The following is a 15421-nucleotide window of genomic DNA, read 5'->3' as shown; positions in this document are numbered from 1 at the left end:
ACAAGAACAGGCATATAGACCAGTGGAACAGAACAGAGAACCCAGAAATGGACTCAAGGCAATATGCTCAATTAATATTTGACAACGGTGGCAAGAGCATACAGTGGAGTAAGGACAGCCTCTTTAATAAATGCTGTTGGGAAAATTGGACAGCTATATGCAGAAAAATGAAACTAGACCATCAACTTACACCCTACACAAGAATAAACTCAAAATGGATAAAAGACTTAAATGTGACTCCTGAATCCATACAAATCCTAGAAGAAAATGTAGACATCAACATTTCAGACATCATACGCAGCAGAATTTTCACTGATACATCCCCTAAAGACAATAGAAACAAAGGAGAAAATGAACACATGGGACTACATCAAACTCAAAAGCTTCTGCACAGCGAAAGATACAATCATCAAAATGAAAAGCCTACCCACTGTATGGGAGAGCACAATTGCCAATGATATATCAGATAAGGGGTTAATTTTCAATATATAGAGAGTGGTCATACAACTCAACAAAAGGAAAACAAAGAACCCAATTAAAAATGGGCAGAGGAACTAAATAAACGACTCTCGAAACTGGACATACAAATGGCTAAGAGACATATGAAGAAATGCTCAACATCACTAATCATCAGAGAGATGCAAATTAAAACAACAATGAGGTATCACCTCACACCTGTCAGAATGCCTGCCATCAACAAATCATCAAACAACAAGTGTTGGCAAAGGTGTGGAGAAAAGGAGACTCTAGTCCACTGCTGGTGGGAGTGCAGACTGGTGCAGCCACTATGGAAAACAATATGGTGTTACCTCAAAAAATTAAAAATTGAACTGTCATTTGACCCAGTGATCCCACTTCTAGGAATAGACCCTAAGAAGCCTGAAACACCAGTCAGAAAGAACATATGTACCCCCATGTTTGTAGCAGCACTATTTACAATAGCTAAGATCTGGAAACAATGCAAGTGTCCATCAGTAGACGAATGGGTAAAAAAGCAGTGGTACATATACACAATGGAGTACTACGCAGCTGTAAGAAAGAAAAAGATCTCTTATCCTTTGAGACTACATGGAGAGACCTGGAAAGTATCATCCTAAGTGAAACAAGCCAAACAGAGAAAGACAAGTATCATATGATCTCACTTATTTATGGAATATAATGAACCTAACAGTCTGAGGAATGGGGTAGTCCCAGAGACGTGGAAGTGGGGTACAGACTGACAATCCCCAGAAGAGGGGGTGGTGGGGGAGAGAGAAACCACAGAACTTATATGCATGAGCAATGGACATGGACAACAAAGCTGGGGACAGGGCAGGGAGGGAGGAGGAGGGGGGAATCAGTGGTGGAAAAAGGAGAAACATCTGTAAAAAAATTAATTAATAAAAAAAAAAAGAAAGAAAAAAAAAACTTGAAAACGTCTGGTTGTCATCAATCACGTAAAAAAGCTGCCTTATGCCACTTGCCCCAGCTACTGGCCTTCAGTGAGGATGGGGAGAATATGAAAATGGAAATCACCTGTTAGTCTGCCCCCTCAGTTGTTAGAAAGCAGAGCTCAAATAACAGGATTTTGTTTGTAGATTTTACTGATATGTGGAGACTCTTCCAAGCTCCCCGTGATCAGTGAATGTTACGGTTAATCCTTAAACTTTCCAACTAGAGAGGCCTTTCTCAGCCAATATACTAAGATACAAGCTTTAGGATTGCTTTCTAGGCCTAAGGTTCTTAACTTTTAAAATGGGCTAAATGGAGTTGTCTCCTCAGCTCTCTCCTCAGAGACACAAACGCCAGTCTTTCCTCACAGGCCCTAGTCCCTCCACCGGAGCCCAGGAAATGACTTTGAAACTCTTCCTGTGAAGTCAAATAGTAGACAAAAGTGTGGGGTTTAATTTATCAACACCATGAAAAGAGAGAGGAAAGAGGAAGAGCTCAGCAAATTTCTTACACATACTTCATGACTTGATTGTGGTTAAGTGTGAGGACTACATAGGACTCTTGGAGGCCTCCAGATCATTGCTGAAGCCTTCAGCTACTGTCTCAGGTTTCTGAAGTTTAGCAATGGAGTCTTTCTCTGATGAGACCAATTCAATTGACATACACTTAGAGCCCTGGAATGAACCCCAGATAATTCTGTCCGTGGTCATTCTCAGCCTCACTTTCTTATTGGGATTGCTTGGCAATGGGCTGGTGCTGTGGGTGGCTGGCCTAAAGATGAAGTGGACAGTGAACACACATTAGTTTCTTTATCTCATGCTGGCAGACTGCCTCTGCTGCCTCTCCTTACCCTTCTCCCTGGTTCACTTGGCGCTCCAAGGACACTGGCCTTATGATTGGTTCCTATGTAAACTCGTTCCCTCCATCATCATCCTCAACATGTTTGCCAGCATCTTCCTGCTGACTGCCATGAGCCTGTATTGCTGTCTTTTGGTACTCAAGCCAATCTGGTGCCAGAATCACTGCAATGTGAGGACAGCCTTCACTATCAGTGGTTGTATCTGAGTGATGACTTTTGTAATGTATAAACCTGTGTTCATATATCGAGAAACGTTCACTATAAACAACCAAAATATGTGAGGTTACAATTTTGATGCCAATAGCTCATTAGATTATTCAGACTTCATCTTTGATCAACTGGAAAATGAGTCTCTTGACAACCCCAATGTTCGGTTGCCTACAGAAATGAATGATAAGTTAGGTGCTTTCCCTTTACAAACAAATGATCCTTGGACAGCTACCACTCTCCTCCATTCTCAGACATTTCAAAGACCTCCTGGAGATTTACTCCCTGTGGATTCAGCCAGATTATCTAATTAACATCCATATTATAATTTAATTAAACCTGATGATGAGGCCTCTACAATCCCCATTGGCCTTCCCATTGAAGATTACAGAATTAATCCACTGAATGACTCTGATGCTTTCCTCTCTATGGATTTAGAGCTTTGCTCTAGTGGTGCCTCTGGCAATGCCTTCTACATGACTGAGCCATCACAAGATTTCCAGTATGATACTGAAGGCCTCTTTGAATATGATAATCAACTTTCAACACCCCTGGTGGTAATAACCATGACTAGGCTAGTGATGGGTTTCCTACTGCCCTTTATTGCCATGGTGACCTGTTATAGCCTCATTATCTTCCAGATGGGATGGGGCTGCTTCGCCAAGTCTTGGAGCAAAACCTTCCAAATGGCCGTGGTGATGGTGGTCATCTTCCTTGTCTGTTGGGCCCTATACCACATTGTTGGAGTCCTCTCTTTGTTTATTGACTCAGAGACTCCCTTTGGGGAAGTTCTGCTATCCTGGGACCACGTGTCCATTGCTTTAGCATCTGCCAATAGTTGCTTCATTCCCTTCCTCTATGCCTTGATGGGGAAAGATTTTAGGAAGGAAGCAAGGCAGTCTGTGCAGGGCATTCTGGAGCCAGCTTTCAGTGAGGATCACACACATTTTACCAGTTATACCCAAAGCAAAGTCTTTTTGAAAAGAAACAGTAGCAGTAGAGCTGTGTGAGAATATGGAGCATTTGACCCTAGCACATGATCCAAGCAGAGCTTCTTGGGTATTCACCAAGTGTGACATGTTTCTAAAAGGATGAGGGACATGGTGAGCAGGGATTTTAGAAAACATCAAAGACTCAATCTAGAGGTCTTCAAAGTGTGGTCCCAGACTAGTGACATCAGCATCACATGGAAACTCTCCAGTCCATTGCCAGACTTGAAAACAAACTCTTGTTTCTGATTAATGCTACATTTGAGGGACAATGCACAAACTAGTCTATTTCTATCCCAAACTAAGCCCCCTGAGATAAATGAGAATCTGTTGTAAAATGATGTTTCTTTCCATCCTTAAGTTTTCTATTTAGTATATCTAAATTCCCTTCCTGATTCATTTTTAAACCAATTCTTCTAGCTCCGCGTGAAAGATTATCATTTATTCTATGGCTTTATCGTTGTACTGCTGGTGGTGGTGGGGATGGTTTTAAATAAGGAGAAGGTACAGGTAGGGGGCAGCAAAGGGTAAAGGAGGCCAAATATGGTGACACAAGATGATTTGATTTTGGGAGGTAGGCACACAAGGCAATATACAACCCATTTATCATAGAAATGTACACTTGAAACCTATATGAGCTTATTAAACAATGTCACCCCAATAAATTTAATGAAATAAATTTTAAAAGAAGGTGCAAGAAGAAATCGTCTATAAAAATAAGGATTTATAGACTGAGTCTGGAGCAGAATACAATGCCAGATGCTTCCTATTAGAAATACTCATGGATACAGGACACAATTCCAAGTTTCCATTATTGCAATTAAATAAGCATCTCGTGTAAACACAGACTACTACGGCATCTAACAACTTATTCATGATCTGGAATGTAAGCTGCCCTTTGAGTAGTGCTCTTGTTTTTGTTTTCTCTTTCTGCCTATTGATAGAGTTATCTGCCTCCTACTCCTTGTCTTAAATTCCTTAATTCCCTTATTCCTCCCCTGCCTCTAAGTCTTCTTTCACATTAGACTAATCTCTAATTTCAAAAGTTTAGAATCATCGAAAAATGACTGAGTGCCCTCCAGAAATACCATCAAACTTATTAAAACATGGCTAGAGGTGTGTATCTTTCATGTTATAATTACCAGATGGATCTTTAGGTTTTTTCATTAAACTTTATCAAAGTAATACATACACATAGTTTAAAGAGATTCAAGGTTTATAATGAAATATGAGACGCTTCCTCCCACACTCTGCCCAACCACTCCCTCTTCCTACTCCCATTTCCCAGAGATAACCCTTGTAACAATTTTAGATGTTTCTTCTAATATTTGCCAATTTCCAAGTCATGGGCTTATGTGGATTATTTTTGTAGACATGATAAAATGACTTCTTGTTTTGCAAGATGAGGAATTTCATCCAAGCATATTCATATTTTTGTTTACCCAAAGTCCCAATATTCATTAACCATACTTTAATTCATTCATGACCACACATTTTCTTCCACTTTCTCTGTCCATTCCAGTCACATATATAGCTTTTCTTCTATCTTTCTTTCATTTTATGAAACCATTGTTCAATTCCCTACCACCTTCTCCTTTTCTCTGTATACAAACCTATATGTGTTAAACGTCTAAAATTTCAGGTTTGTGCTTCAACATAGCTTCATCTAAGCCGAATAAAACTATTTAATCTAAAGACAGAAAACGAGAAGTTTTAGACTTGCAACGATTGAGGTGAGGGTCTGGACTACAAATTTGCTACATATGCTACACAGGCAATTTCAAATAACTAAGAATTCTTACACTTGTGAGGTAGTGTCTGACATGATGTGCATTTGCAATGTTAATTTTTATTTTAATCTGCTTATATATTTGATAGGAATAAATGCTTGCTTTCTCGTGGTTCCTTGTAATAATAATAATGATAATAATAATGATAATAGAAGTAAATAAATAAATAAATAAATAAATAAATAAATAAATAAATAAATAAATAAATAGATAGATAGATAGATAGATAGATAGATAAATAGATTTTAAAAATGGGCTAAATGCGACCGATTCCGGAGGCCGGTGCTTTCCTCCGAGGCTCGTGCGTTCCTGAGCCCCGGCCCGCCCTCGGCTCTGCGCGCTCCGGGGACGCCAGGGAGCGCGAGAGCTCACGGCTCCAGCTGGACCCCACATCACCAGGAAGGAAGGGGCGGAGTCGCGGCGGCGGGAAACTGGCACTTGGAGGAAGTCTGGCCGTCTTGCCCACCTTTGTCCCGGTGTCTGCAGCTGCTCTAGCGCCATGCCCGCCGCCGGCTCCGAGCTGCCGCTGCCCCCGTCGCCGCCCGCCGCGCAGAAGCAGGGCGCGGAGCCGCGGCCCCACGGGGAGCTGCAGTACCTGGGGCAGATCGAGCACATCCTGCGATTTGGCTCCCTGAAGGGTGACCGCACCGGCACTGGCACCCTGTCTGTGTTCGGCATGCAGGCGCGCTACAGCCTGAGAGGTGACAGCGGTCGCGCCGGGGCGGGCGGGCGGGCGGGCGCCAGGGGGGCTTGGGGCTGCCGCTGGGAAGGCGCTCGGGGGAGGCCGGACCTCGCGGTCAGCGTTTAGTCTCAACCTCGGTCCCGTGAGACGGCAGAAGGAAGCATCCTTGGCCTCGCTTGTCACTCCGAAACTGAGGCTTGGATTAGAGGGCCGATGTGCGTAGGGTCCACGGACGGGGGTGACAGAGCTGGGAAGTAAAACCACTCAGACCCTCTGGCTCCAAGGGCTGTGCTCTGAACACCTCGTTATGTGGTCCCCCCAAAGCAAGCACGACCCAGTAGTGTTTGCCCCGAAGCAGAATGGCAGAGGCTTCACCTGGTCTAGACCAACGGCCCGGCTCGGTTTCCCCGCCACCGCCCCGCCCCTCCCGGTGCTGGCCATTCCGCTTCGCAAACTTTTCAAAATTGGAGCCAATTTTTGTGGGCGGTGCTACGACGGCGGGAAGAGCCAATGAACTGAGAGGCAGGGCGGAAACTTGTGGCTCCTTACAATTTTTCCAACCAGTCCCACGAACCAGCTTTCTTTCCTCTTAATCCTTGAAACAGGAACTCGATGGTCCGAGTAGTTTTTATTCTCTTTTACTTTAAAAGAGGATGGCCCCTTGCCCAGCCTGGGGGGCGCAGTGGTTGAGCGTGGACCCATGCACAAAGAGGTCACCGGTTGGATTCCCCGTCAGGGCACGATCCCGGGGTGGACGGGGGTGGGGGGGTGGGGGTCGTGCAGGAGGCGGCCAGTCAATGTTCTCTCTCCTCGATGTCTCTATCTCTCTCTCCCTCTTCCTTCTTCTCTCTCTTAAAATCAATAAAGCAAAAATTATTAAAAAACAAAACAGGATGGCTCCTGGGGGAAAAATCTTTCTTGGGGGGGGGGGTTGCTAGGGCTCAGCTTTCAGGAGACAAATGGGCATGGTGTGGGTGGGCACAGGACATACATCCTTGACACTGGTGTGGAGGGTGATTTTGAAGGGAAGACCCACTGTTGGTAAAGCAGATTTGCTGTAGTCAGGTGTGAAACTGCACTCAACACCCATTCTGCAAACTGGAAAATAACTGGCTGCAGTGGAAAATATCTGATCTGCCTTGGACAGCTTTGGTTTTGTTGAGCAGAGGGATCCACCTTCCTGCAGCACCAAGAGCAATGGCCTCCAGTGAGCCACAGATCTAGTTTTTACTCCAGCTCCTCTTCTGACACCTTGGGCAAGTTACTTAACCTCTCTGGTCTTCAGCTTCCCCATGTACTTGAAATAGAGGGGGAAATGTCCAAGTAATAGTAATAACAGTAGGTGCTTGAAAAATTTATCCTTGTTACATGAATATCAACTATACAACTGAATGGAGATGACCTTTTACATTTTTATTTTTCTATTTCTTAACGCAAACTTCTGTATCCCTTCTGGTGCGTGTAACATGGAGATTATAAAGGTGCCTTAAAGAAGGTTGTTTTGAAGATTAAATAGGATCATGTATATAAAGTGTTTAAACAGTTACTATTTTGGGAACACTTAAAACATAGAGGTTAATTTGTTTTGCAGATTTTTAAAAATGATTCTTCAGTTTTGGCCAGTGTGATATCTACTCTCCCTGGGTCCTGAGCAAGCTTTCCTTGGCAGGATAATAGTGGAATAGCCCTGGGAGCCTTCAGGCTTTGTCCTGTTGTCTTCACACCTCTGCAAAGGAGTCTCACTAATTACAGTGGATGGTTGCTCTTTCCCTGTCTCCACTGGCCTCTGTCCCATCTTACTGTGTGGAACTCCTGTGTCTGGTGAATGTGGGCCTCAGGAGGGTGGTCTCAGTCTGAATTGTGTCACTGACTTGCACTGCAGCCTGGGAACTCCACCCTGATTCCGGGCACCCACTTGCCAAGAGTCATAATTTTCCAGATCACTCCAGGGCCTGATCTCCTGGGGCAGTTTTCTTCCACAGAGAACATTGGATGGCATGTGCTATTTTCCCATCTTTTTTTTTTGTTTCCCAATTTTTATTAATTTATTTTTGTTACAGATGTTTATTTTCCCATCTTGAAATTATATGGCAAACTGTTTTTCAGATGAATTTCCTCTGCTGACAACCAAACGTGTATTCTGGAAGGGTGTTTTGGAGGAGTTGCTGTGGTTTATCAAGGTAAAGAAGGGAAGTTAGAGGACAGGCACAGAGCCCAGGTTGTGTGGCACCATAGCCTTGCTTGTAACCATTGTGGCACATCATACCTGAAGATGCCAGAGGCCAGTGGAGGTCTATCCTTGACCTGGACACACATCAGGATACAGGTTAGGCTGATAAGGGCCAGATCTAATAAGACAAAATATAAGAGAAATAAACAAAAGGCTTGTACTTGACAAAAACAAAAACCAACAACACCTTAACTGTGCAAGCAAAGGTTGGGTTATACATAACTGGATAGAAGCACATACAAGATATGTGACAGATCTATTTACTAGAAAAGCTAGTGCTCATTAGGCCAATCAGTAGAAACATTCTATATACCAGATAGAAGGTACTCCCAAAAGATTGCATGTGAGACATTAAGTTCGTTCTTCATATCACACTTAGAGACAACATATTTGGTGAAGAAACAAAACTGCTAGATGGGGTGGGAATAATTAAAGGACTTGGAGGTGTTCCATCTAGAAAATTTAGCTGAGGGAACAGGAAAAAATATTTGAGAGGGTGATTCCAGAGAGGGAACCAGACTGACCTGGAGGCACTTCAAAGTTGGGATGGGACCAGCCTGCTTAACGATAGGACAGGCTATGCGGGGACATGGTGAGTGCCTATCACCCACTTGGTGGGGGCTCTTAGAGGATGAACCCCAATGACTCCAAACGCTCGTGGGTAAGTGAATTCACCAGCTCTGCTCTCCCATCTCTTCCAGGGATCCACAAATGCTAAAGAACTGTCTTCCAAGGGAGTGAAAATCTGGGACGCCAATGGGTCCCGTGACTTCCTGGACAGCCTGGGATTCTCCAGCAGAAAAGAAGGAGATTTAGGCCCAGTTTATGGCTTTCAATGGAGGCATTTTGGGGCAGAATACAAAGATATGGATTCAGGTGAGGAGACAGGGCTGCCTCAGATTCCTGAGCACCCGTCATAGCTCCATGGTTTCAAGTGAAGTGTTAGGGATAAGAAGCCGGTGTCTGGGGAGCTCATGCGTAAGTTTAACCCTGTGAGAGGCGATATCGGGTTCAGGAGCTGCAACTACACCTCATGGAGGTCAGACAATTTATTGCCAAACTATTTATGTAATAAATGGTCTGTTGGTTGTTATTATGCAACCTCTGTCCTAGGACATTCTCAGGATGTGAAGCTACTTCCCTACCTTAATTGTGCCTTAAATCCTGCCTAGTGTTCAATTATTTATTCTCACTTAAGGGGCCTAATAAAATCATGTCTTTAGTTTAAAGTTGTATGAATGCTCAGCTGTTAGACTTCAATATGTCTGTTTGTCCTTTTTGTGTATTTTAAAATTTTAATCTTTAAATAATTATAGGTTCAAGTACAGGGAGGTCCCTGCACCTTCCCCAGTTTTCCCCAAAGGCAATATCTTGTATAAATTGACCTTGGCAAAATCCACAGAGCTTATCAGATTTCTCCAGTTTTACATGTATTAGAATATGTGTGTACAATTTTAGTGCATGTGTAGATGTATGTAACCACCACCACAATCAAGGTACAGAACTGTTCCATCACAGTTCATCTTTTCAAAAATCTTTGATGCTACTTTTTTGGAGCTGATCGTGACAAGGCTTTCCTCAAAAAAAAAAAAAATTAAGAACTATTGGACTAAAACATAGTGTGACACCCATAAGTGGAAGTTTAACCAGAGGAGAATGTGAAATTCTGTACACCTCAGCTTCCAGTTCCATTTCAGAAGGAAAGCAAGGAATTAAAGTCCAGACACCAGAAGTAGGAGAAAAGTACAAAGTGGTATAATAATTATAGAGATTCCCTGATATTTACAGATGAGTAGTAGACATTTACCTGCTAAGTTGTAATTTTAGTGGAAGTGTTAAAAGGTTATTGTCAAGGTCATAGAAAGGAATTCACAGACCTCTGTTAGTCATTAACGTATATGGAATTGTATATTCTGTTTAAGACCTCGTAGTTTCTGTGGGACGTGGATAAACTAGACCATGCCAGTGGAAGGTGACAAGAATGGTTGATGGGTATAGAGGCTAAGTCCTTTGGAGAACACTGGAAGAAACAGTGTTGAAATTGGGGTGATGGAGGACGTGACCTCATGACCAACCAAATATTTAAAGGACTTTTACGAAGAAAAGAAAATAGGCTTTGTTATGGCTCCAGAGGACAGACCTAGGAGCCTAAACCAGCTCTTGACCTCAACATAACCCAGTGAGATCTGAGAAATGTATAGAGTGCATTGGACATCTGGTGACCATGAGCCAAGGAGGGGGCTGTGGAAGGACAGTATGATAGGTATCTGTAAGGCCATCTCATGAGATGTTGTGATTAACATGCACATCTTCTCCTTTTGACAATTCTACAGATTATTCAGGTCAAGGAGTAGACCAACTGCAAAAAGTGATTGACACGATTAAAACCAACCCTGACGACAGAAGAATTATCCTGTGTGCTTGGAATCCAAAAGGTTGAAACCCTATCGGTCATCCTGTCATATCCTAACTGTATAATTAGCATAAAGGGAATCAACGTGGCCTTGTGCAGGGGCCTCGAGCAGGAGGCAGGCCCTGTGAACTGCCCCTGCCACCACATGATAACTTGGGTGACCTTGGACGAGTCACACTTGGCCCCATTTTCACCTTCAGAGGATGGAATTGAACCCAGATCACCTTAATTTATATATTTATACTTATTCTTACTCCAAAAAGGATTTTAAATTACCTGTGAAAATACTTGTAAGATTTTAACACTTTTAAAAAGATTTAACATGTTGATACATGTGAAACACTTTAAGTATATTTTTTTAATTGAGTTTTAGAGAGAGAAACAGTGAGAACCATTGATCAGCTGCCTCCTGTACACCCCTTACTGGGGATTGAGCTCACAGCCCTAGCATGTGCCCTGACTGGGACCTCTTGGTGCATGGGTGGATGTTTAACTACTGAGCCACACTGGCCAGGCAGATTTTAACATTTTTATTTTTGTGGGTTTTTTAATCCTCACCCGAGGACATTTTTGCATTTATCTCCAGACAGAGCGGGAGGGAGAGAGGGAGGGAGAGAGAGAGAGAGAGAGAAACACTGATGTGAGAGACACATCGAGTGGTCACTACCCACACGACCCCAATCGGGGCTGGAGACAAACTGCAACCAAGGTACAAGCCCTTAGTGGGAACTGAACCCAGGACTCTGGTCTGCGGGCTGACGATCTAACCACTGAGCCAAACCATCCAGGGCTAGATTTTAACATTTTTAAATTGGGGCAATGAGGTTTCAGATCCCTTCCCACCTTGATATTAACATTTTTATCAATGGGGTTAAAAAATTAAACTTTACCAATAATAAAGACCCAGAGTGGAACATTTACATTTATAATAGAGACCTGGCATACAGGAGGGTGTGCCTGAGATGCTAGTTTCCTGTGACCCCTGCAAATGAACTCATTCTTCCTGTAAAGGTAGCATAAATTGTTAATATTAGCTCAGATGGGAGAGCATTGCCTTAGTTGTAAACGTTCATCATGGTCTCTGTTGGGTTTGTGCTGGGATTGGAATGGTCTGCTTTTGCCACGAGGGGACGTGTGAGTCATGGGGGTCACTGTGGCCCAGTGGTTCTTTCTCATGACCTCCATCTCATGAATTAGCTTGTGTTTTGCTCCTGTTTTACTTTGCCTATAGTTGTGTTCTTTAAAACCACCACCCCCTCCTTATTTTTCTCTGTGGTGTGTCCTCAGATCTTCCATGCATGGCCCTACCTCCATGCCATGCCTTTTGCCAGTTCTACGTGGTGAACGGTGAGCTGTCCTGCCAGCTGTACCAGAGGTCAGCAGACATGGGACTAGGTGTGCCCTTCAACATCGCCAGCTACTCCCTGCTCATCTACATGATCGCACACATCACTGGCCTAAAGGTAGGCTGCTCTTGGGAAGGAACATTGTTGCTAGCTTAGAACTGAACTCTTAGATTCTTTCACATGAAAAAAACTAATTGCACAGAATTCTCATTCATTTTAAATAAGATATGAACTGACTCAAATGTGAACTTAGAAATATTTTAAGCCCTGGCTAATTTGACTCAGCGGTTAGAGCGTCGACCTGTGGTCTAGAGAGACACGGGTTGGATTCTCACTAAGGGCACGTACCTCAGTTGCAGGTTGTCCCTGGCCCTGGTTGGGTCGTGCGGGAGGCAGCCACTCAATGTGTCCCTTTCACGTCAATGTTTCTCTCTCTCTCTCTCTCTTCCTCCCACTCTATCTGAACAAAAAAATGGAAAAATGTCCTCAAGTGAGGATAAAAAAAAAATTGTTTTTTTATTTTTTTGATTCTCACTTGACATTTTTCCATTTTTTGTTCAGATAGAGCAGGAGGGAGAGAGAGAGGAAGAGAGAGAGAGAAACATTGACGTGAAAGAGACACATCGAGTGGCTGCCACCCACACGACCCAACCAGGGACGGGGACAAACTGCAACCGAGGTACATGCCCTTAGCAGGAACTGAACCCCGGGTCTCTCTGGATCGCAGGCCAACACTCTAACTGCTGAGCCAAACCGGCTAGGGCAAAAAAAAAAAAAATTATTTTAATAAAATCAGTAGAAAACAAGATGAAACAAACAAACAAAAAAATGAACTAGAAAAAAGAAAAAAGTTTAGAAAGAAAACAAAAACAAAAAATGCCAAAATGTTACAGAAAAAAAAAAAGAAGGAAAGAAAAACAAAAAAGAAATGAACTGGCTCACTGGAACTTTCCTGTCCTTGTAGTCTTGTGGTCTGTATGAACAGGTTTACATAGATTGTTTATAATACAAGATAACTTTTGTGAATTAACTTTTCCTTTTTATTATTTTGTTAATCCTCATGCAAGGATATTTTTTCCAGTGATTTTTAGAGAGTGGAAGGAGGGAAGGAAAGAGGGGGAGAGAAAGAGGGAAACATCAGTGTGAGAGAGACATATTGATTGGTTGCCTCCCACACTGGCCAGACTAGGGCTGGGGATGAAACCTGCAACCCAGGTACATGCTCCTGACTGGGACTCCAACCGGCAGCCCTCAGTGTGTGGGCTGACACTCTGACCACGGAGCCACACCCGCCAGGGCATAAATTAACTTTTCTTAAAAGCAACAGTGGTTAAATTCTTTATTTTCTGAAAAGCTTTGTGATCTCTGTATACTCTACATAATATGTTTTTAAATTATGTGTTATAGCGGGATTAAAACTAAAACACTGTTTTGTTTCTTCCCATGGAATTCAGCCAGGTGACTTTGTACACACTATGGGAGATGCACACATTTACTTGAATCATGTTGAGCCGCTGAAAATGCAGGTAAGAATTTTGTCTATTGCACTTTGAAGATCGCTCCTTACTCTTGATGAAAGAAGGTTGGTTTATAGGACATTTCCTATAATAGGCATTCTTCTTCTCCATGCTATGACAGAGATGAGGTGACCTGCTCTGACAGCAGGGCTTTAGTTTAGGAGCAGTAGGTGGGCAGGTGGGTGGAGACAAGGCAGACACAAGCCTCAGCAACCACCGGCTCCTAATGTGACAAGTGCTGTGGGGGACTAGGTACCAGTATCAGAGAGGGAGAGCCACATTCAGAACAGGGAATTTGGGACCTTCCCAGAGGTAGCATTTCAACTCATATTTTTACTTGAATTAAAATGCAAATGTTTTCCCTTAAGTTTATGCTAAACACAGTATTTAGGATTGAACTTTCAAAATTCTGTTCAAATCCATAAAATAGCAGCCAACAAACGATTTGAAATGGCAATAAAAATATAAGAGTGTCTGTGCATAATGAATAAAGATGTTAAACCAAAAACCTTTAGGCCCTTCCAGATTAGATACAGCTTTTGCAAGTTTCTCTGTTGAAGAAATTTGTCTGCTTTGACTTAGAGAGTAACTTCAAGACTTATCCAGATGCTTCTCTCTGGCTGACTACTCCTGTCGTGCTGGACAGATGTGTGGTCATGACCTACGTACACCTTCATTGCCACTGTTCACCCCAGGAGTCCTGGTTTGCATTGTCAACAGATGACATTTTTCCTTGCCCTTTCTGCCAGGGATAGTTGGAATGGGGATTATGGGACTCGCGTCACCATTCTGAGTACCTACTGTGAGTTACAGATATAAAAGTAAGAGACCGTGTCCCATCCTTAATACATTTACCAAGAAAAGTCAATCATAAGAACTTACAGTGGGTGAGCCACCAGGCTCCTGACACTGAATGATTCCACAAAATACCCTCCCCTCTCCATGTGTGTGTGAGAAACAACTAATTATGCTCTAATCGTATTGTATAACCAGGGAAAAGGCATCTGCAGTGTTACACCCCTGTAAAATAATACTTGTTGATAAAATACTGCATACTTGTTTTGTGAAGGGATGTGGGGAGCACAATTAAAGCAGTAATACAGATACAGCAAAATAATGGTCTTATGTTTTTAGCTTCAGAGAGAACCAAGGCCTTTTCCGAAGCTTAAAATCCTTCGAAAAGTTGAGACAATTGATGACTTCAAGGCTGAAGATTTTCAGATTGAAGGGTACAATCCTCATCCGACTATTAAAATGGAAATGGCTGTTTAGAGTGCTTTTAAAAGAGTTGTTTGAAGGATGGTGTCAGTCTTTACCGTGAAACTTCTTTTTGCTCTAAAGGAAGAAGGAACTAGGTAAAAAGTTGATTGGTAACCTGTCAGTTATTATTTATTAACTTAAGGCTGTTGCCACTGGCAAATATAACTGTACTGGTTCTCTTAATAGTAAAAGGTTTTGCTTGAGTTTGGTTAACTGAATGAGGATGTATGAAAATGCTGAGATTATGACTAAAGTGAGGAGAGTAAAAACATGTAACATGCATTTCAATCCCAGTTTGTATGAAGTTTAATGAATTTCAAAAGTTATAAGCTACCCCCTCACATTTAAGCAAGCTGAAAACATGAGTCATGATGATGTATAGTTGTTGTGGTTGTGATTATTTAATGTTTTACTTGTTTTAGATATTGTTATAATAAAAAAGTTCTGCATTCATCTGGGTTTTTGTCTGTAATTCTCTATTGCCATTCTGTACAGTTCCTACCTAAAATAGATGAACTGAACCTTCCTAAATAAACATGCTGTATTCTTGTTTGGATGCTGCTGAGGTTAGAATATATTTTAGAAATGCTGACTAAACGGTTCCATTTTTCTATGGTTGGTTTATTTATTTTTAATCCTTATCCAAGGATATTTTTCTGTTTATCTTCAGATAGAGTGGGAGGGAAGGGGAGAGAGA

General features: G+C 42.4%; 1 protein-coding gene and 1 pseudogene across 1 annotated transcript; both read left to right on the top strand.

The window, feature by feature from the left end:
- The first annotated feature begins 2055 nt into the window (after positions 1–2055).
- Positions 2056–3507, top strand: LOC118619340 (annotated as a pseudogene).
- Positions 3508–5628: 2121 nt separating this feature from the next.
- TYMS (thymidylate synthetase) lies at positions 5629–15171 on the top strand. The gene is made up of 7 exons (XM_036244536.1): positions 5629–5977; positions 8065–8138; positions 8890–9064; positions 10522–10623; positions 11889–12064; positions 13402–13473; positions 14599–15171. The coding sequence occupies exons 1-7, from the start codon at positions 5776–5778 to the stop codon at positions 14734–14736; spliced, it is 939 nt and encodes a 312-aa protein (XP_036100429.1). The 5' UTR covers positions 5629–5775; the 3' UTR covers positions 14737–15171.
- The last annotated feature ends 250 nt before the right edge of the window (positions 15172–15421 follow it).

This window comes from Molossus molossus, unplaced genomic scaffold (genome assembly GCF_014108415.1).
Source record: "Molossus molossus isolate mMolMol1 unplaced genomic scaffold, mMolMol1.p scaffold_m16_p_6, whole genome shotgun sequence".
Classification (NCBI taxonomy): domain Eukaryota; kingdom Metazoa; phylum Chordata; class Mammalia; order Chiroptera; family Molossidae; genus Molossus; species Molossus molossus.
Note: the sequence above shows the minus strand (reverse complement) of the source record. Positions and strands in the feature narration are given on the sequence as shown.

Coding starts and splice junctions, on each gene's coding strand:
- TYMS (XM_036244536.1), top strand. CDS start 5,776: ATGCCCGCCGCCGGCTCCGAGCTGCCGCTGCCCCCGTCGCCGCCCGCC. Junction 10,624..11,888: donor GTGTGCTTGGAATCCAAAAG/GTTGAAACCCTA, acceptor GTGTGTCCTCAG/ATCTTCCATGCATGGCCCTA. Junction 13,474..14,598: donor TTGAGCCGCTGAAAATGCAG/GTAAGAATTTTG, acceptor TTATGTTTTTAG/CTTCAGAGAGAACCAAGGCC.